Below are 23,149 nucleotides of genomic sequence, written 5' to 3'. Positions count from 1 at the left end.
TGGAAGATTGCTCCAAACATCTTTGTGTGTAGAAGTGTTAAAAAGTGAAGTTTTAAATCTGTTAAGCTTATCTTTTAATCTTTAGAACTGTATGGGCTCAACCTGCTGAAATATGTGACATCCAACCATGGGTGATGATCAAGTAATCTCAACTGTTATCCTGTGTTTCATGGAACAGCTAATATAATGTTGTCATTTTCAAACTAAGGTCTGCATATGATGACAGAGATTTCAACAACAGTATCTCAGTACATGTGACAATAGTAAAAATCAAATCAAATCAGATTAGTCATTTTATGAGTCATGAGGTTAAGGTGTGCATTAAACTAGCTTTCACCAGCACAGAAAATTGATATCTTAGCAGTAATCCCCGAAGTAATTGTAGATTAAATGTCTCCTTATAATGGGCTCAGACAGAGAATCGAACCTGGAAATTATGTACAGGAACCCCTGGAAACAAATCCAAATCCTGACTGATTACTTCTGTGCCACCATCCGGCCTGGTCTTAATGAGATTGTTGTTCATTTGAATAGCAAAAAGAAATAAAAGCTAATAAATACCTCCAGCGTCACATCTCGGCAAATTCCCACTCCAATGCCCATTCGGTAAACAGGTAATTGTAGCTGAGCCAATAAGCAAGTATCCATCAAAGCACTGAAACGTGATGGAATCGTTGACTTTGTATATGCTCTTCACAGGGTCATATATTCCAAATTCAAATTGCTCCGGTCTAAGGCATTTAATTTCTGTAATGATAGTTCAGGGGAGAGTTAAAAAATGATTACATCAGAAACTATAACATTCCCTACATGGGGATGGCAGGAGCAGAAAATGTTGGAGAAACTCAGCAGGCCTGGTAGTACCTGTGGAGAGAGGAACCTGTAGTGATTATGAGGTCAGCCAGGTTGACTTCATAATCTATGAGCTCCCTGATTGGACCAGATTAACAACCCCAATCAGGGAGCCCTGGCTGACATACAAAAACAGGATTATCAGACATTCTCACCCTATGAGAGCTGGCTGTGAGAGAGCTGGATCAGTAAATAAAGAGTGACTTGGCAATGGATAGCAGCCTCTGTGGATTTATTTCAGTGGGGACAAGAGCAAAGCATGTCCTGAAGAAACTTGCTCACAGCAGTCATCTTTCAGTTGGGGCTAGCACTGATTATTTGGGAGGCTTGACTCCTTCAATCCTACCATCGAAGACTGGGCCCAGTATGTGGAAAGAATGTGCTATTGTTGCCAGGAAAATGACATCGGACGAGATGAAAAGCAAGAAGTAATTCTCCTGACAGCTTGTGGACCTGAAGCTGTTTTGGTTACAAGGAGTCTAACTTCCCATGAGGCACCAGATACTAAAACCTTTCAAGAGTTCATGGATTTAATTATGGAATATTATCAACCCAAGCTTGCTCTACTTCTGAAATGCTATCATTTTTGTTTGGCAATTCAAGAACCAGGGCAATCTGAATCGAGATTTTGGACAAGGTTAAGGTGACTAGCTGAAGCATGTGACTTTGGTTTAACATTTAATGAGACACTGAGAATCCAATTGGTATGAGATTTGATTAGATTAGATTCCCTACAGTGTGGAAACAGGCCATTCGGCCCAACAAGTCCACACCGCCCCTTGAAGCATCCCAGCCAGACCCATCCCGCTATAACCCACACACCCCTAAACACTACGGGCAATTTAGCATGGCCAATCCACCTAGCCTGCACATCTTTGGACGGTGGGAGGAAACCGGAGCACCCAGAGGAAACCCACACAGACACGGGGAGAATGTGCAAACTCCACACAGACAGTCACCCTAGGCTGGAATCGAACCTGGGTCCCTGGCGCTGTGAGGCTGCAGTGCTAACCACTGAGCCACTGTGCCGAGGAGTTAATGATGTAGACATGCAAAAGTGCCTGCTAGCTGAAGCCCAACTGGACTTCAAACAGGCACAACAACTGGTTTTATCATGGGAAAATGCAGTAACTGGAGTATATGAGTTGCAAGATCTTCTGATGGAAGTGGACACCCTTATTAGCCTGACAGTGTTTGGGGAACACCACTTGAATGAAGGCAATTGCATAGCCTCGCTCAGGACTTATCATGATCAGAGGGACTCTAGGTTGGCTCACAGCAGAAACCCAAAAACAAAGCCAAACCTCAGCCAAACAGTTAATATTTTCTTCGGGGTCAGCGCTGGCAAGCCATGAAAGTTGCTGCCAGTATGTGGGTTCGAGACAGCAAAGGAGTCACACACTTCCTAAATTGAGCAAGAGAACTCATAGGCCAGTGTCCAGGAGAGGGCCTGGAAACCTGGTAAGTCCATCTCCATGCAGTTCGGAACAGTTCAATTTCCTCCCAGCAGAACTATTCAAAGTAAATGTTTGGTTAAATCGTCACCCGGCCTATTGGAGGTCGACCCTGGCACAGTGATCACAGAACCAGCCTTTCACAAAATTTGTTCTGGACTCCAACACTTACATTTGGGCAAGACCCCAGCCAGACTGAGAACCTATAGTAGGGAGCATTTACAGATTATGGGTACAACCTCTGTTCCCGTCTCTTATGAGGAGCAGCTAGTTCAGTTACCACTGGTTATAGTAAAAGGCTCAGGCCCAGTCTTGACGGGGAGAAACTGGTTGAGAAAGACTCACCTAGATTGCCTCAACATTATTCTGATTAGATAATGACTGCCTGTGTGAATTCCTAATTAATTTCCCAGACGATTTTCAGGAAGCTCCAGGGACTATCAAAGAAGCCAAGGCCCACCTTGCATGTTGACCAGGAAGTAACTGCATAATTCTTCAAGACCTGCCCAGTGCCATTTGCCTTATGGGTAAACGTAGAGGCAGTAATCAGAAGGCTACAAAGCGAAGGTATCTCACACCAACCCAGTGTGCACAACAGGCAGCATCGGTCATACCTATTGTGAAGCCCAACAGGTCAGTTTGCATTTGTGAACATTTTAAACAAAAGGAAAATGGCTTTTTGCAGCTGGATAAATATCCACATGGATGATTTATACTCAAAGCTGGCCAGGGGCGTTGGTGGGGGGTGTTGGTATTGGGTGTTGGGTTGGTGGTGGGGGTGGGCGTGGTATGTTTTTCACGAAGCTGGACATCACCCAACCATCCTTGCTATTAAGGTTAGATGCGAAATCCCAGAATTATGCTACAATTCATACCCACGAGGATTTGTAGCAATATACGAGGCTGCCATTTGGGGTATCGTTAGCCCTTCATCATTTCAGCGGATCACGGAGAACATTTTACAAGGTCTATCCCGGGTCAGCATTTATCTAGATGATGTGCTAATAACAGGGAAGACTAAAAGCAGCATTTAGAGAATTTGGGCATAGTGCTTAGACGTTTTTCCCAGGTAGGTGTATGCCTTGGAAGAGAAAAATGTGTGTCCCAGTGACCTACTTGGTCTACAGAGTCGACAAAGCCAGGTTACACCCGTTGGAAGATAAAGTGAGGGTGATCAAGTCAGTGCTGGAGCTTAGGTCTTAGGAGCTGGTAAATTATTACAGAAAGTTCATACACAACCTGGTTTCCATCCTGGCACCCTCACATTAACTGTTAGAAAAGGGTCAGCCTTGGAAATGGTCACATGCTACAAGCCATAGCTTTCGGAGGAGTGAAGAAACAGCAGTCATCCTCTAAGGCGTCAGCACACTGTGATCCCAAGTGAAATCTGGTATCGACATGCAATGCCTCCCTGTGCAGCATTGGGGTGGTATTAGCTCATTAGTGGCCCAAGTGGAGAGGAACACCCAATCGCATGCGCTTCTAGGACACTGGCTAATGCAGGGAATAAATACATCCAGATGGAGAAGAAAGAGTTGGTGGTCATATTTGGGTCAGGAAGTTCCACCAATACCTTACGGATGTAAATTTGTAATAATTATGGACCACAAATCCCTGCCAGGTTTACTTAAAAAGGACAAAGCTTCAAGCTGCCCATAGCTTCTGGCTGAACTCAGCAGTGAGCTCTAATACTAAGTGGGTATAATTATAAGTTGGAAAACTGTCCAGGAGGCTGAGTAGCCAATGCAGATGCATTGAGTTGCCTCCCTCTGGCTGGTACATCACCGGTTCTACCACCACAGGAAGAGTCTATAATGGTTTAAAATTTTCTGGACACTCTTCTAGTCACAGCTTTATCAGACTTTGGACACAGAAAGATCTGGTCCTGAAACAGTTGGTGTGGACAAGGCAAACCAAAGGGCCATCACAGCCAGAATTGAAACCATTTTAGAGCCAGAGAGACCAGATCACAGTAGGGGACGGCATATTATTGTGGGAAGCAAGAGCAAGTGTCCCACGCAAAGGTCGCCACCATATACTGTTGGAACTCTGCCAGGGTCATCCAGGGGTTTCCAAAATGAAGATATTAGCGAGAAATTCTGTCTGGTGACCAGGACGGGATGCAGAATTAGCCACATTGGTGGGGCAGTGCGCAGAGTGCCAACAAGGACTGAAATTACTGCCAGCAGCTCCCCCACATTCGTGGGGATGGCTGGGTAAACCCTAGGCTCGGTTGCATGTCAACTATGCAGGTCAAAGTGGCTGGACGTGCGTAGAGTTCATTCATCAAACACGGGGACAACGATTAAAAAACTTCCTAAGGTCGAATGGCATTTTGCATACAAGGAGAGCTCCATATCATCCATCATCCAATGGTCTGACAAAAAGAGCAGTTCAAACTTTGAAGGCAGACTTAACAATATGGCCTACAGCTTCGCCAAACTATCCCAGTTCTTATCTGATTATAGAACTACCCTTCATACAACTACAGGGACAGCTCCAGCAGAGTTGCTAACGGGGAGAAGACTCCACACCAGGTTAAATCTGATCTGCACAGTCCTGATGGGGAGAGGGTAAATAGAATCAAGAACGCCAATGCTCAGGACAAGATTCCGAGAGACAGTTTACTACAGGTGACGAAGTTTGATGTAGGAACTAGGGGAATGGCCCTGCGTGGGTAATAGGCATGGTCAACGCGAGGTCAGTTCCAGTGATGAATAAAATTTGGGTAGCTGCGACGGTCCTGACCAAGCGCATAGACCATATGAAAGCAGCAGCCTCACAAATGGGGCTGCTCCTTGGAACAGTCGGAAAGGTTGGCAGAACACCTGAGGTATTGAAGGTACCTTAGAATCTGAGATTGGGCGCACCAGATGTTGCTGCCTCCTGAAGAGAATTAATTTCTTCTGAGACACTCTGGGCACAAGAGTCTAGCCACTGTGTGCTACACACCACCTGTATCTGAGGCAGAGTTGGAGGAACCTGACCTGGTGCTAAATTACTGCAGGAGAAACTACAAAAAAGGAACCAGCCTGCGTTCTCGGACTCAGAAGGGGAAGGATGTAGTGATTATAACCAGGTCAGCCAGGTGGACCTCATAGAATATGAGTTCCCTGATTGGGGCTGTTAACCTGGTCCAATCAGGGAGCCCTTGCTGACACACATAAGCAGAAATGTGAGAGGTTCCGTTCACTCTGACAGCTGGCTCTCAGGAATCTGGATTAGTGTCAAGGACATTCCATGTGTCAATAAAGGGTGGCTTGGTGACAGGATACAGGCTTCTGTGGAGTTATTTCAAAAGAAAGTTAATGTTTCCAGTCTAGTTTGTTTAGGACTGAAAGATATTGGAAATAGATTAATTTCTATACAGAGATAGAGGAGGAGTAAGAGGGCAGATGGTATGGAAACCCAATGTAAAACACAAAAGGATTGTTTATGAGTGGAGAAAGGAAATAGAGAGATGGGAACAAGGTATAAATTAAGACGTGAAACAGAGAGAATTATTCCTTGCTTCTAAATGCAAAATAAGATTCATACATGACTGAGCTGTGGGGAACGGTGGGAGCGAAGAAAATGTAAGAATAATAGAGAGCGGTCATAAAGCTGTCAGTATCCGAAGTTGTTGAATTCAATACGGAGATCTCAGGGTTGTAAGGTGCCTCAGTGAAAATGGAGGTGTTGTTCCTTGAGCTTATGTTGTGCTTCATTGGAACATTGCAGCAGGTCCAGGACAGGAAATGTTTACCTGATAGCAAAACTGTTATTCAAGTGGCAAGCAACTGAGCGGTTGGGATCATTACTAACGGGATAGGGCGGCAATCCTCCAGAAAATGGTCACCCAGTCTGCATTTGGTCTCACCAATGTAAAGAAAGCCTGCATTGTCAGCAGTGAATACAGTAAACTAGGCTGGAGTAAAGTGCTGCTTCACATGGACGGTGAGAAGGGAGGAGGTGAATAGGGAAGTGTTATAACTTCTGCAATTGCATGGGAGTGAGGAAGCATTAAGAGTGAGGGAGGAGTGGGCCAGGGTATCCTGGAGGGAATGGTCTCTGCGGAATGCTGACAGTGGAAGGGAAGAGAAGATATGTTTAGCGATGCAATCCTGTTGGAGGTGACGGAGAAGTTTCCTCCTTTGAATATGGAGACTAATGGGTTGGTAAGTAAGGACAAGAGAAAGCCTATCATTGTCCTGGAGGGGATAGGGAGAAGGGTTGGGGGCAGACGTATGGAAGATGGGTCGGACACAATTGAAAGTCCCGTCAACCACAGTGAGGTGGAATCTTTGGTTGAAAAGAGAGGTTGTGTCAGAGGCTAGATGGTGAAGGCAGGGTGTGAGGTATTGTCAAGGCAACTGTGAGAGTCATTGGGTTTCTGATGGATTTTGATGGACATCCTACTCTCAAAAATGGAAACAGTGAAGTCAAGGAACGGAAGGAAAGAGTGAGAGATAGACCAGGTGAAGTGAGAGAAGGATGGAGATTGGAAACAAAACTGATCAATTTTTCCAATTCCTGGTGAGAGCAGGAAGCAGCACCAAAGACATCATCGATGGATCATAGAAGGGATTGTGGGTGGAATCCCGAGTAGGACTAGAACAAAGGAAGTTCCACATACCCTACAAAGAGAGAGATGTAGCTGGGAGCAAGGCGGGTTCACATGGCCCCACCTTTGATATGGAGATGAACTACAGGAGAAGTTGTTCAAAGTGAACATGGAAATATCAGCTTAATGTTCAACGGTGTGTTCAAGATCTAGGGGGAGGGATAGGACTAAGTGTTTGAGAGTTTGTGCTATTAATAAGCTTAACTTAAAACATACCTCAAAACTGCTTTGTATGAGCAGAATTAAAATAGAGGATTGACATGTGACTGTTGGTGATGAGGGTATCCATTTTTATTGGGTAGGTATGTAATTTGATGTTTCAGTCCAATTATCAAGTATGTTGATATATTATTGTTTCAAGACCAATAGAAGATCAGTGGGGCTTGACTCCCAGTGGTATCAGGTCAATCTAGATTCATGGTTCACACCAGAACAATCAATGCACAGGTAGAATAGAGGTCTTAGAGTGAGTTGAAATATTTCAAATCTAGTTTAAAGCCCAAAAGGTCAGGAATGGTAATGTCTGGAATATTGATGGAGCTACACATTGAGTTAGGGAGAAATAAATGCAATAGATATCTGTGATTTAAGAGTATTGTGGAGAAGGGAAAGCTTTCAGTTTCAATTTCATATTGAGGATCAAACTGTCCAGTTAGCGTATTTATCAACTAACTAGTGTCTAGTTAAAAGATCTAATACGGAGCTATAAAGATTGAGGGGATATGAAATACAAGTGATCATGAAGTGTCTCGGCTTGGAGAACTGGTGCTTGGACAGAGGATTGATTTGTGACTGTTGGTGATGAGGGTATCTATTTTTATTGGGTAGGTGTGTAATTTGATGTTTCAGTCCAATTATCAAGTATGTTGATATATTATTGTTTCAAAACCATAGAAGATCAGCTGTAACTTGGACAACCTTGTGTAACTAAGAAAAGCTGACTTCTACAGTAGATAGTTTTGAAGGGCCAAATAAATATTCATTGATCAGGAATAAGTCATAACGAAAGCAGCCCATCAAAATGACAAGATTATACTTTGGGTTTCCCAAGATCAAGACCAATTTTCCAAGAGTGATTTCAGTCTGTATCATCATTTAAACATTATGTATCGACTTTTAATTTCATTATAAATGACATTTTGAAGAGTCAGATCACTTGGAAAAGGGACTTCAACATTTTGAAGACAAACCTTTGCATGTTGCTTCAAGTGCTGTTTTGTGATAAACATTTCTGAGGCGACTCCAGTTCCCGAAACGGGTGCAGTATCTCCAGCTGACTGGATAGGGTCGGAATCCAACTGGGCAAATATAAGTCATCACACTGCCTTTGACTGGACTCGTTGGCCATTCAATCCTTCCTCCTTGAATGACCTCGTCATTACTGCAAAGTTGATCTTCTACAATATTATCCATGAATGTAAAGAGCACAAGATTGGATATGAGTACATTTATCACTGTCAATATTCATATTTGTCTTTCAGCGAATCTATTTCCTCTACCAGGAAGCAAACCCATCTCTCAGTAACAAAATGTACTGACATTGAAGGAGAAAGAGATGATCACAGAACAATGCTCCCATGTCCTCTCCTGAAGCTACATATGATTGCCAAGGTTCAACACAATTAAGTAACAATCTTTGTGCTTGAGCCTGAGTCGCTAAATCACTGGGGTATTTCAAACATAGTGAACCTGACTGCGTCCTCAACTACTGTTGCTCATGCACTCTCTAGAAGACGTTTGTCTGTTAATGATCAGGAAAGACAACCATTGCCGATTTCTTTCACTACTTCCTGACCGGAATTATCACAATTGAGTAACTCAACCTAACACCTTGTCTACTTTCACTTTGCAGTTTCATACATGTGGGGATATTTCTGCCTCTTGTAAGGACCGTACCTTTTTTTCAGTGTGTTTTTAAAAGCTGGGGACCGAAATGTGAAAGAGCTGTTTTAAAAACCAGTGTTTGAAAGAGTAACTGCAGGTCGGAAAAGCAAATAACTTGATGACCCATAGCAGCCGTTCTGTGAATGATGTTTAAACTCTGAAATGATGCCAACTGTAACCAAACCCAGTTGGGTATATGTACCAAAAAGACTGGTCTTAATACTGACCCCCAAAGGAGACCATTTGTTACCAGTTTGCTGCTACTCTCAGTTTTCACTCTTTAAACCAATTCTGCAACCGCACTGATTTCCAGGCTTCAATTCTACCACAAACATATTAGGTGATCCTTCATTAATATGAAAGCTCATATCTACATTCATTATCAACCTGTTACTTTATCAAAGAACTTTATCACGTTAGCTAAACACAATTCATCTATACCAAATCCATGCTGGCTGCTTTTATTAACTTCTTAAAGTCAAAATTAAGCTTTCTCTCTAAATGTTTCCACACAACAGAAATTAAACTGACTCACCTATAGTTGTTGAGTTTATCTTTCAGTTGTTTTAAAACAAAAGTAAGGGACATAATGTTTATCGTCGATTGCCATCTGGAACCACATCCATATCTAAGGATTGGAAGACTGTGCAGTCCAACCATGGTCTCCGCAAGCAAATGCCTTTTCTACCTTGATAACAAGGTGTAGAGCTGGATGAACACAGCAGGCCAAGCAGCATTTTAGGAGCAGGAAGGCTGATGTTTCGGGCTTAGATCCTTCATCAGAAAAAAATGTGATTTTTTTCTGTTGAAGGGTCTAGGCCCAAAACATCAGTCTTCCTGCTCCAAAGATGCTGCTTGGCCTGCTGTGTTCATCCAGCTCTACACCTTGTTATCTCGGATTCTCCAGCATCTGCAGTTCCTATTATCTCTGATGCCTTTTCTACCTTAACTGCTTCCAACCTTTTGGATATCTTTTCTTTCTTATTTCTTGTATGTGAAATTTCTACGGCCTCCTCCCTTTCTGTGACATTGGCAACGTCAGCAGGGAAGATTGTAGCAAGATATTCATTTTGAACCCGATGACCTCTTCCTCCAGAGAAAAACAGTATTTTTAGGAACTAATCAACCACACCCTTTCATTCTCCTCTTGATATATGATTCCAATCATTATGGGCTCACTCAAGGATTTTGCCACCCTAATTTCCTGAGTAAGTTCTCCTTCACACTTTCTGTATTTACCTCAGTTCGCTATCATAATTAGGAGCAAATAGTCACTTGGTGGCATAGAGCTGAAAGGGAGGAGAAAGCTAAATAAAAACAAAAGAACTGCAGATGCGGTATCTCAGAAAAAAAGACAGGAATTATCGGGAAAGCCAAACAGATCTGGCAGCTTCTGTGGAGAGAAATCAGAGTTAACGTTTCAGGTTCAGTGACCCTTCCTCAGAACTGAGGGGAGGCCTGAGGAAGGGTCACTCGACTAGATCTGTTTGGCTTTTCCAGTAATTTCTGTTTTTGAGAGCAGAGTGCTGACTTTATACAGGCATTACCAGTGGAAAAAAACACCGGTTAATGATTGACAGTTAAAAGCCAGGCATGGTTTAGATTTTAAACCAGAAGCAACTTGCTTTGTATGTCTATGATTACTGTGCAAAGCAATATTTGGTATGAATGTAAAATAAATAAGGCTACTTCGAAGTCTAAGCTTAAAGGCAGACTTTGACTTTGCCTTTTTCTAGTCCAGCCTGGGATACCCATAGCATGGCATCAAACCACACGATAAAATAATTCATTGTTAAACTCCTTCCTTTTCCTACTTTATTGAATAGTAAGTGTCAGCATCAACTTTGAAAGCACCACTTACTGCACTCATGCAGCATCTTCTATGTTCCACACCAACAATCTGCCCCCTCGTGCTCGCCGTCACCATCCTAGGAAAAAGGCTCTCCCTATCCACCCTATCTAACCCTCTGATTATCTTGTATGTCTCAATTAAGTCACCTCTTAACCAAGCCAATTTCCAATCCAAACTGCTATATCTCCCACAATCCCATTCCTCCGCATTTTGTACAATAGCCTACTGGAACCTTATCGAACGCCTTGCTGAAATCTACATACACCACATCAACCGGTTTACTCTCATCTACCTGTTTGGTCACCTTCTCAAAGAACTCAATAAGGTTTGTGAGGCACGACCTACCCTTCACAAAACCGTGCTGACTATCCCTAATCAAATTATTCTTTTCGAGATGATTATAACTCCTATCCCTTATAACCTTTTCCAACACTTTACCAACAACGGAGGTAAGGCTCACTGGTCTATAATTACCAGGGTTGTCTCTACTCCGCTTCTTGAACAGGGGAACCACATTTGCTGTCCTCCATTCTTCTGGCACTATTCCTGTAGACAATGACGAGTTAAAGATCAATGCCAAAGGCTCGGCAATCTCCTCCCTGGCTTCCAACAGGATCCTAGGATGATCCCATCCAGCCCAGGGGATTTATCTATTTTCACACTCTGTAGGATTTCTAATACCTCTTCCATGTGAACCTCAATCCCACCTAGCCTAGTAGCCTGTATCTCAGTATTCTCCTCGCCAACATTGTCATTTTCTAGTGTGAATACTGTTGAAAAATATTTATTTAGTGCTTCCCCTATCTCCTCTGACTCCACACACAACTTCCCACTACTATCCTTGATTGGCCCTAATCTTACTCTCGTTATTCTTTTATTCCTTAAATACCTATAGAAAGCCTTAGGGTTTACCCTGATCCTATCCGCCAACAACTTCTCATGTCTCCTCCTGGCTCTTCTGAGCTCTCTCTTTAGGTCTTTCCTGGCTATCTTGTAACCTTCAAGTGCCCTAACTGAGCCCTCACATCTTATCCTATCATCAGCCTTCTTCTTCCTCTTGACCAGAGATTCCACTTCCTTCGTAAACCACGGCTCCCACGCTCTACAGCTTCCTCCCTGCCTGACAGGTACATACTTATCTAGGACACACAGGAGCTTTTCCTTGAATAAGCTCCACAATTCTAATGTGCCCATCCCCTGCAGTTTCCTTTCCCATCCTATGCTCCCTGAACCTTGCCTAATCTCATCGTAATTGCCTCTCCCCCAGCTATAACTCTTGCCCAGTGGTATACACCTATCCCTTTCCATCACTAAAGTAAACATAACAGAATTGTGATCGCTATCACCAAAGTGCTCACCTACTTCCAAATCTAACACCTGGCCGGGCTTATTACCCAGTACCAAATCTAATGTGGCTTCGCCCCTTGTTGGCCTATCTACATACTGTGTCAGGAAGCCCTCCTGCACACTCTGGACAAAAACTGACCCATCCATAGTACTCGAACTATAGTGTTCCCAGTCAATATTTGGAACGTTGAAGTCCCCCATGACAACTACCCTGTCTCTCTCACTCCTATCGAGAATCATCTTTGCTATCTTTCCTCTACATATCTGAAACTATTCGGAGGCCTATAGAAAACTCCCAACAGGGTGACTTCTCCTTTCCTGTTTCTAACCTCAGCCCATACTACCTCAGTTGACAAGTCCCCAAACATCCTTTCTGCGACTGTCTTTGACCAACAATGCCACACCTCCCCCTCTTTTACCATCTTCTCTGTTCTTACTGAAACATCTAAATCCCAGAACCTGCAACAACCATTCCTGTCCCTGCTCTATCCATGTCTCCGAAATGGCCACAACATTGAAGTCCCAGGTACCAATCCATGCTGCAAGTTCGCCCACCTTATTCCGGATGCTCCTGGCGTTGAAGTAGACACACTTCAAACCAACTTCTTGCTTGCCGGTGCTATCTTGCATCCCTGAAACTTTATTTTGGACCTCCCTACTCTCAACCTTTTCTATACTTGAACTACAATTTTAGTTCCCATCCCCCTGCTGAATTAGTTTAAACCCACCCGAATAGCCTTAGCAAATATCCCCCCCCAGGATATCGGTACACCTCTGGTTCAGGTGAAGACCATCCTGCTTGTAGAGGTCCCACCTACTGCAGAAAGAGCCCCAATTATCCAAGAATCCAAAACCCTCCCTCCTGCACCACCCCTGTAGCCACGTGTTTAACTCCTCTCTCCCCTATTCCTTGTCTCACTAGCACGTGGTACGGGTAACAAACCAGAGAGAACAACTCTGTTCGTCCTAGCTCTAAGCTTCCATCCTAGCTCCCTGAATTTCTGCCTGAAATCTCCATTTCTCTTCCTACCTATGTCGTTGATGCCTATGTGGACCACGACTTGGGGCTGCTCCCCCTCCCCCTTAAGGATCCCAAAAACACGATCAGAGACATCACGAACCCTGGACACCTGGGAGGCAACACACCAACCGTGAGTCTCTCTCGTCCCCACAGAACCTCCTATCTGTCCCCCTAACTATGGAGTCCCCAATGACTACTGCTCTGCTCCTCTTCCCCCTTCCCTTATGAGCAGCAGGGACAGACTCTGTGCCAGAAACCCCGGGCCCCACTGCTTTCCCCTGGTAAGTCATCCCCCCCAACAGTATCCAAAACGGTATACTTATTGTTGAGGAGAATGGCCACAGGGGATCCCTGCACTGCCTGCCGGTTCCCTTTCCGGACCCTGACTGTAACCCATCTGCCGTTTTCTTGTACTTGAGGAGTGACTACCTCCCTGTAACTCCTCTCAATAACCCCCTCTGCCTCCCGAATGATCCGAAGTTCATCCAGCTCCAGCTCCAATTCCCTAACGCGGTTTTCGAGGAGCTGGAGTTGGGTGCACTTCCCGCAGATGTAGTCAGCAGGGACACTAGTGGCGACCCTTACCTCCCACATTCTGCAGGAGGAACATTCAACTGCCCTGACCTCCATTCCCATTATTCTAAATTCCCAAAGAGACTGTTAAAAAATAAAGAATAAAAAATAAACTAGTTACCTTACCAATCTGGCGCACAGAACCTTTTTTTCGGTTAGAGGAGGAGGATGGGTGGGAGACACTACGCGAGTATTGTTTCTGGTAACGCAACCACACAAATTTACTACCTCACTTACTCAACAGTCCTGTGTCCGCTCCTGCTCAGTGTACACTCCGCCTATTCACGAGGAAAGTTTTAAAACAGTGAATCACCTTCCCGGCAGCTACTTGGTCGATGCTCCTGCTCCTCCTGCTGCTGAAACAAAAATGGAGGGCCCCGATGCTCACGGTAAGTTTTTAAAACAGTGAATTAGTTTGGTCATAGAAGACAGAAGGTAGTTGTGGTAAGATATTTTTCTGACTGGAGGCCTGTAAGCATTGGTGTTCCACCAGGATCAGTGCTGGGACGTCTGTTGTTTGTAATATATAGAAATGATGTGGATAAAATTTAAGTTGTCTGATTACTAAACTTGCAGACAACACAAAATTGATGGAGTTGCGGATATTGAGGAAAATTGTCAAAGGATACAGCAGGACATAGTCCAGTTGGAAAATTGGGTGGAGAAAATGGCAGATGGAGTTTAATTTGAACAAGTGAGAGTGCATTTTGGGAGGTTATATGCAAGAGGAAAATATACAGTAAATAGCAGAACCCTTGGGCATATTGATATGCAGAGGGATTGGGGGTGCAAGTCCATAGCTCCCTGAAAGTGGTGATACGAATTTTGGATAACGTGATAAAGAAGGTGTTTAGCACGCTTGCCTTCATCTGTCGGAGAACTGAGTATAAAAGCTGGAAAGTCATGATGAGCTGTGTAAAAGTTTAGTTAGTCCATATTTGGAGTATTGTGTGCAGTTTCAGCCACCACACTTTGGAAGGATGTGAAGACTTTGGAGAAGGTGCAAAAGAGGATTATCAACCAGGACGTTGCCTGGATTAGAGTGGAGTAGTTAGAAGGAGAGTTTGGACAAACTTGGATGGTATTCACTAGTGTTGGAGGCTGTGGGGTGACCTGATAGCAGTGTATAAAATTATGAGAGGCAGGGATAGGGTGGGTAGTCAAAGTCTTTACCCCAGGGTGGAAGTGTCAAATACTAGAGGCATAAGTTAAGGTGAGAGAGAGGGGAGGTTTCAAGGAGATGTGGGAGGTAAATTTGTTTTTGTTTACATAAAGGGTAGGGGATGCCTTTTTGTGCACTGCAGAGGAGGTGGAGGAAGCAGATATGACAACATGTAAGAGGCACTTAGTCAAACACATGAACAGGCAGGGAGTAGAGGGACATTTTATTATCTTAGATTCTCCAGCATCTGCAGTTCCCATTATCTCTGATAAGCTTTTGTGCTCCTGAGATGCTGCTTGGCCTGCTGTGTTCATCCAGCCTCACATTTTATTATCAGGGAATAGAGGGATATGGACAGGAAGGCAGATGGGATTAGTTTAGCACTACATCATGGTCAGCATAGACTTGGTGGGCCAAAGGGCCTGTTCCTGTGCAGTACCGTTCTATGACATCAAAGGCAATCACTCTCACCTCATCTCTGGAATTCAGCTCTTTTGTCGATGCTCAGACAAAGGCTGGAATGAGGTCAGGAGCGAGGTGGCTCTGTTGGCCCTGGTCACCCAAACCGAGTGTCACTGAGCAGGTTATTGCCGAACTACCTCTGCTTGATGTAAACATTCGTCCTTTTACTGATGATCAAGGGTAGGCTGATGGGATAATAACTGGCTGGCTTAGATTTGTCCTGCTTCCTATGTACAGAACACACCTGGACAATCTTCGCAATTGTCTGTCAATGCCAGTTTCGTAGCTGTAGTACAACTAGAATACAAGATGGAAGACATTGCATGACAGCTATTCAAAGCCATATAGCCACATCTGCAGCACTGTCTTCTATTCTGGACACTACAGCTCAGGAAGGATATATGGCCCTTGGTGGGAGTGTAGCACAGGTTGCCAGAATGAGCCCCAAATCCCAATTATTCAATTGCAAAGAGCAATCCCACGATCTAGCTAGACTGCAAAGGGCTAACATTTTTAAGGTCTTAAGGAGAACAGATGTGATAAGAAGAAACTATTTGACAGAAATAGCATACTACTTCCTCAGGAGGCTAAGGAAATTCAGCATTTCTGCAAAGATTCCTCCCAATTTTTATACTTACACCATAGAAGGCATTCTCTCTGGATATATTATAGTGCAGTATGACATCTGCTCTTTCTAAAACCGCAAGAAACTACAGAATTGTCAACGTAGCCCAGTCCATCACACAAACCAGCCTTCGATCCACTGACTCCATTTATACTTCGCACTGCCTCGGGAAAGCAATCAACATAGTCAAAGAGCCTTCCACCCCAGTTAGACTCTCGTCCAAAGTCTTCCATCAGGCAGAAGATATACAATTTTGTGTACACACACAAACAGATTCAAGAACAGCTTCTTCCCCACAGTTATCAGACTTTTGAATGGACCTCATTAATGTTAATGTTGATCTCATTCTGCACCTTCTCAGCAGCTGTAACACTGTACCCTGCACTCTGTTCTGTTATCCTGATGCACTTGTATAATACGACCTGTTAATAAAGCATCTAAGACAACACTTTTCACTGTACACGAGGCAGTAATGAACCAAAACAAATCAAAAATGATTGAGAAGTCAGAGGTTAGAGGATATAGCTCAAAGCTAGAATAGGGCCTCCCAGCACTGAAGTTAGGAAATACTTCTACAAACAGAGCACAGCAGGAGTTTGGAACTCTATTCCACAAATAGTGCTTTATTACTGATTAATTGTTCATTTAAAACAGATTGATAAATATTTATTAACCGAGGAGTTTAAAGGTAAGGTAACAAAGGTTAGTTTATTAGGTTAGGTTACAGATCAGCCAGGATTTCACTGAATCGCAGAACATGTTCCAGGGGTTCAAACCTGTTCCTATGGTTACGGCCCAGTTGGCATATTATTTGAAACTAGTACAGATGGTAAGATCAAAGAGCACATCGGAAATCCATAGGCATGCACATGAAGAAATCTACAGGCAGATAATTAGGTTATGCGAAAGGAAATATATATTTTCAATGATTGCTCTCTCGAAGAAGTTAACAAAATATTTGGTAGCCATGAGTTTGCTTCAAAACTTTAAAACAAGATGGTATTTCCATGTACAGTTTGATAATCCAATAGGAAAGGGAGCATGGGGAAAGAGTGATCGGTGGGACTAACTAGATAGATCTTTTAAAGGCGCAGCACAAGCAAGATGGGCTGAATGTCCTCCTATCGTATTGTGATTCTGTGTCACAAGTGGTGAGGAGTTGTAGACTCCACCTCAGAAAACCGAAGGGGAATTTCTCAGTTTGTTTCTGAGTGGGCTACTTCTGATTCTCTCACTTGTGATTCGGAAAACTCGGTTGCAGTTTGTTTGAATGACAGAGATTTTCACGGGTCTAATGATTTGATTCCCCTCTTTTGGCATGTCATTTTAGAAACTTAATTGATAGCTTTCGAATAGTTTCATTAATCCTTCAAATAGTGGACAGAGGAATGTCAAAAATATGTTCGGTCTCTATTCATAAGTGTGACCAGAACTAATTTCTAGGCTTTGATCTTCGATATTAGGTGGCTTTAACGAATTGCTTTAAGTAAGAAACAGCTTTTTTTTGGAATATGGACAGAGAAATTAACAAACCAGACATGCGTTACAGAAAGAGGAAGAATGAAACTAGAAGATAGAGCAGGCCCAGGAGGATCAACACCTCTCTACCTTCTTTGTTGGGAAAAATTGCCTTATCCAAAAGCACTGGGGAAAACCAAAGTCTTTGAAAGAAATAATTTGAAAACCGAAAGGGAAGAAAATGTCCTCGAAATGACCAAGTAACCAGTGAACTAAAGACTGATTGTTTCCTGTGCAGGTAACATCAAGGTATCCTCACAGAAAGGAAAAGAATTCTGGAACTAACCCGTCGAGTTTAGTGATTTCAGACCTGTGATTTCTTTTCCTCCACTCTTACTGCTTGTGTTTGTCTGTATTTCTTTGAGTTTATGTGAGTTTTAAAAAGGGCTAAGAGTTTAAGTTACATAAATTAGAAATTGTGTTCTTTTACAGTTCTCAATGTTAGTGTTAAAAAAGGTTTTTTATTGTTACTGAAAAAACCTGGTGTGTTTTGTTTTTATCATGGGGGGCAGTCATTCAGAGGCAAACTGGGATCTTTGACAGTTCCATAAAATTTAACATTTGCGGTGATAGCAGGAATAGCGAGACTTGATGTCCAGCACACTACCTCGATGGGCTGTGACATTAATCTGATTTAGACTGGACTACAATGAATAATCTGTTCTGATATCATTTACATATACTTGCTGTTCTATATGACAATACACTGAAATTGATGTTAACCATATCTTAATATTAGCCCAGTTTGAACAAACTGCAATGCTTACTAATCATGAGGAAAAATGACACCAAATCCTTCAACACCCATTGGGAGAGGAAATCACACTGTGAACCACATACTCCTTAGTCAGTACCATGTTTGATCTACATGACTCATAATAAGCCAATGTAACAGTTATCTGTTTTCCCCAACAGAATGCATCTTTCACTCCCACTGGATTATGTCCCACTTAACAAATTCCAGTTGATGATGGGATTGGAGATCGGACGCTTGACTCACATGCTGAGTACTACTAGAGTTCAATAGCTAAAACTAAACAGCCTAGAAATGGAGCAGAACCATCAAGACATTTAGGAAGTATTTAAATGAACACTTAAAATGACATAGTATGCAAGATAAGGGGTGGCTGCCCCAATTCTATGGCTACATTTGTGCCAGTGAGTCCTTAGAGAGTGAGCACGCTGTGTTGACGAATACTTTTGATGCCTTTCGAGTGAGGTGGGCACCGCAGTGGGTACAGAGCTTTTATCTCCCTTTCCAACTCCATTTTGATTTAGCCCCCTCACTCTCTCCTATCTCTCCCTCACCTCTGATGGTGCGCATTGCCCTTAATGGGGCTTTGAATGTAAATTAATCAATTGGAAAACATGGGTAATTTGCTGGTGGTGGTTGGTAGGTGAAAATTGTCAGAGGTGGTTTACTAGTCAGAAAAGCCATTTGGTTGTGTGTGGTAGCACTTGCATATTAAAAAAAATGGGCCAAGTGCTAGAAACTGGGATCAGAATAAATAGAATCTTGATGGCTAGTTTGGGCACGATGGGCTGAAGAACCTTTGTGCTGTAAAAACTCTGACTCTGTTAATCTCTGTTGCTTGTGCATTTGGAATTGCTGTACTAAGACAGAACCTCACAAGGTCGTCCAAAGTTAAACACCAAGGATTATATGCACTGGTGACAGTTCAATTCCCCCATTAACAGTAGTCAATTACCCTGAATCCCCTACTGTCAACATCCTGGGGGTTATCATTGACCAGAAGTTCAACTGAATTTGTCATATAAACACAGTGCCTGCAAGAGCAGGGCAGAGGCTAGGAATACAATTGTGAGTGTCTCATCTCCAGAACCCCTCAAAGCCTGACCACCATCCATAAGGCACAAGTCAGGAGTGTGATGGAATATTCCCACCTTACCTGGATATGTACAACTCCAACAACACTCAAGAGATTTGACAACATCTAGGACAAAGTAAGCCTGTTTGATTAGCTCCACATTCACAAGCATCCACTCCCTCCAATGCTCAGTCGCAGCAGTGTGTACTGTCCATAAGACGTACTGTGGAAATTCACCAAAGATCCTCAGACAGCCCTTTCCAAACCACTTCCATCTAGAAGGACAAGGGCAGCGGATAGATGGGAACACCACCTCTTGCTTGTTCCCCTGAACTTGAACTATATCGTGGTTCCTTCAATGTCGCTGTGTCAAAATCCTAGATTTCTCTCCCTAATGGCAATGTGAGTCTACTCACAGCATGTGGACTGCAGTAGTTCAACAGGCAGCTCACCGCCACCTTCTCCAGGACAACTAGGGTCAAGCAATATGTACAGGCCAGCATGCAATGCCTAGGTCCCATGAGTAGATTTTAAGAAAAGGCATTCCTGATGTACTGAATCATAGAATCACTACAATGTGGGAATAGGCCATTCGGCCCAATAAGTCCACACCAACTCTCCAAACAGCATCCCACCCTCTCTCTGTAACCCTGTATTTCCCATGGCTGATCAACTTAATTTACACAATCCTTGACAGTGTGGGCGATTTAGCACAGCCAAGTCACCTAGCCTGCACATCTTTGGACTGCAGGAGGAAACCCATGCAGACACGGGGAGAATGTGCAAACTCCACATAACAGCCACTCGAGGGTGGAATCGAGCCTGGGTCCCTGGAGCTATGAAGCAGCTGTGCTAACCACTGAGCCACCAAGCTGCCTCAAGGCTGATACTGAGGATGGTTCTGCTATCATATTATTCATTCTATTGTGGCATTGATTTGGTTTTGAATTTTTATTGTCACCTGGGCCATTCTTGAACATTTCTGAAGCCTCCTTACAGCACCAGCCACAGAATACATATCTGGTTCTTGACCACAATCAATGGCTAGGTAGCCCTGTACACCTCTGGACAGGTACCTGCTCTATCACTTCCAATGAAGTGCAGTGTATCACTCCTTTTCCAACAGCCCAAGCTAGTATCAATATCACATCATGTACACAAATCTCATTATACAAACAATTGAAGATTGAAGTAAAAAAAGGTGCAACAACAATTATTGAAGTAAAAAGGTCGAATAAAGCACTTAGGGAAGCACTGTACCAGATATTACAGCTGGCAAGACTCCAATAGTTAGCAACAGTATGAATTCCATAATCTGTCCATTCAGTCTGGCCCAGGAAAAGAATGTGCTGAACTGACTAGCCATCAGTAGAGAACAGAATGCAAAATCTGATGTTGAGAATGCGACCCACAGTGTATAGTTTCTGTTGGTTAATGATTAAAGTCAGGGTAGGCTGGAGACAACTTTTCTGATCTACTGCCAATCATTTTCTGGAATGTTTCATCTGATGTTTGCTTTGCTGTGAAATCACTAATCACTAATTTGTCTGCACAGCAGGCAGGAAGGGACAGAGCTTGGCGATGAGATTTCTCTTATTCTCTCTGAGCCAACAAAACACACTTCTAACCCCAGCACATAACAGATCAGATAACTTCTACTGGAGTGTCTATGTGGTTAGCACTGTGCCTCACAGCACCAGGGACCCGCAATTGATTCCATCCTTGGGCAACTGTCTGTGTGGAGTTAACACATTTTTCCAGTGTTTGTGGGTGTTTCTTCCCAAAGTCCAAAGATATGCAGGTTAAGTAGATTGGCTATGCTAAATTGCCCCACAGTGTCCAGGGTTGTGCAGTTTAGGCAGATTAGCCATGGGAAATGCAGGGTTATAGGGATATAGTGGAGGGGTGGGTCTGGGTGGGACGCTTTTTGGAGAACTTGCTTCCACACTGTAGGGGTTCTATGAATCCTAGTAGTTTTCTACAAGGGGGTGGGGGGTGTGTTTGGTTTTCTGAATTATTATATGTTGTTGGGGAAAAGCTGCTTAAAGATATTCTTTTCAGTTGGCAGGAGGAAGGCTGCTAAACTATGAATGGGACAATGAATGTTGGGAGCTAATACATCCTTTATTCAACCTCCAGGCTGCTACAGGAGAGATCATTCAGTTTGCTCTTCGAAGAGTGGATAGTTGGATGGGAAATAAGGTCTTTGGGTCATCTAAAGCTCATTTGCTGAATGTTGAAAGTTTTCAGTTTCTGGTGGACTACAGCTGCGCTGATAGATATCAGGCAAAATGGTTGAAGATTTTCTCATATTCTACTCATGCTAGAGGCTCAGGAATTGTATTGTGGGGAAGTCTACTGCACCAGCTCCCTGAGCTACGGTTGTTGGTTAGAAACGCATCACAGGCAATATCTGAATTTCGTGCACTCTAGCACAGATGGGAATCAATGGGGGTTTAATGTTGCAAACTCTGGACATAATTATGGTGGAAAATTAATCAGAAATCCAACTTGGATCCACTGCCATTCATCTTCTACTCTGTCCCATATTCTGCAGCACCGCCTCAAATCACCAGAAAATACTCTTCTTTATTCAGTTAGATGCCTCAAACATTTCTCACAACCAATGAACGGAACTGTTCGAAGATTCTTGTAAAGAAACTTTTGATGATAGTTAGATTCCCCCTTTTTTTGTAGCAGATATGCATTGAAGATTAATCTCGGATTTTAGGAGATTCCGGGGCAAATCTGCAGGAATCAGGCAATCCCAGGTAGCATTGCTGCAGGTAATAATAGTTTCACTTTGACAACCTATCAGGATATCTGGCCAGAGATAATGGGAACTGCAGATGCTGGAGAATCCAAGATAACAAAGTGTGGAGCTGGATGAACACAGCAGGCCAAGCAGCATCTCAGGAGCACAAAAACTGACGTTTCGGGCCTAGACGCTTCATCTGATAAAGGGTCTAGGCCCGAAACGTCAGTTTTTGTGCTCCTGAGATGCTGCTTGGCCTGCTGTGTTCATCCAGCTTCACACTTTGTTATCTAGGATATCTGGCCAAATCTGTGGATCTGTACAAGGTCGGGGCAATCTTAATGTTAGCTGCTTAAAGTGCCCCTTTATTAAGTGGATCTGCAGGTAGGCAGATATTTCTCAGGGGCACGTCGTTCACTCCATTGCAAGGCAAGGTTAATCAATTTCTTCTGGGCCCCCTTGAGCCTAACTCCACCATTGATCACAATCAGCTGATCTGACTGGAACGTCAAATTCCCATTTATGCCCTTACTTAACAAGGATTGATCTATCTCTGCCTTAAAAATATTCAAGGAGTCTGCTTCCATCATGTTTTCAGGAAGGAAGTCCCAAAAGTTCCTGAACTTGAGAGAAAAATAATTGCCGCATCTCCATTACTTCCAGGACTGTTCCAGATTGTCACTGTCAAAAGTGAAACGACTGAGGGTCATGCGTGACTTGACCCAACACTGGAGGTTAGCACACCATCAGTATGGGGGAAGAGGATGGGAAAACTGAAATAAAGACCAATTAATATTTATGGAGTCTCTAACTGCATGCAAGGTCCTGCCTTCAAGCTTTCTGCTTTGACTTTTCTTGTCCATTTACTTCAGGCAGTTTAGTCAAGAACCCACTGTTTGGAGTTGCAAGCTTTCCTTACAGGATCACAGCTCAGCACCTCCCTGTGTCAGGGTCCATTCATCCAGTTTAGGAAATACTGAACAGAGTCATTGAGTAGAAGTTAGACACTTGAAAAAATCAGATTCAATGGTGCTACTTGAAGGGACATTGTTCAAGTCCTGCTTTCATGTTTTGGAAGTGGATGTTTGAATTATCAGCAGCAGCAACAAACAACGTAGAGCTATAATTTTACACTCACCTGCCTGTTCATTTCGGTCCTTTAAAGCAAACAAGAATTCAAGCCAATGAGCAGCGCACAGAATTGGAAAATCC

General features: G+C 43.3%; 1 protein-coding gene across 3 annotated transcripts in view; it reads right to left on the bottom strand.

The window, feature by feature from the left end:
• The window catches only part of LOC125464473 (complement factor B-like), a 76,518-nt gene extending 55,957 nt beyond the window's left edge, over positions 1-20,561 (bottom strand). For 2 of the 3 annotated variants that reach the window (XM_048556811.1, XM_048556812.1), the window contains exons 1-3: positions 20,443-20,561; positions 8,100-8,306; positions 562-747 (exon numbers count right to left, since the gene is read on the bottom strand). In XM_048556811.1, the coding sequence (XP_048412768.1) occupies positions 562-747; positions 8,100-8,306; positions 20,443-20,548 (499 nt within the window). In that variant the 5' untranslated portion in view covers positions 20,549-20,561. Of the gene's footprint in view, positions 1-561; positions 748-8,099; positions 8,307-13,707; positions 13,729-20,442 lie in introns of those variants that run through there. The other variant, XM_059655496.1, reaches the window with a different exon arrangement.
• Positions 20,562-23,149: the final 2,588 nt, after the last annotated feature.

The sequence above is a fragment of the Stegostoma tigrinum genome, chromosome 27 (assembly GCF_030684315.1).
Source record: "Stegostoma tigrinum isolate sSteTig4 chromosome 27, sSteTig4.hap1, whole genome shotgun sequence".
NCBI classification, from domain to species: domain Eukaryota; kingdom Metazoa; phylum Chordata; class Chondrichthyes; order Orectolobiformes; family Stegostomatidae; genus Stegostoma; species Stegostoma tigrinum.
Note: the sequence above shows the minus strand (reverse complement) of the source record. Positions and strands in the feature narration are given on the sequence as shown.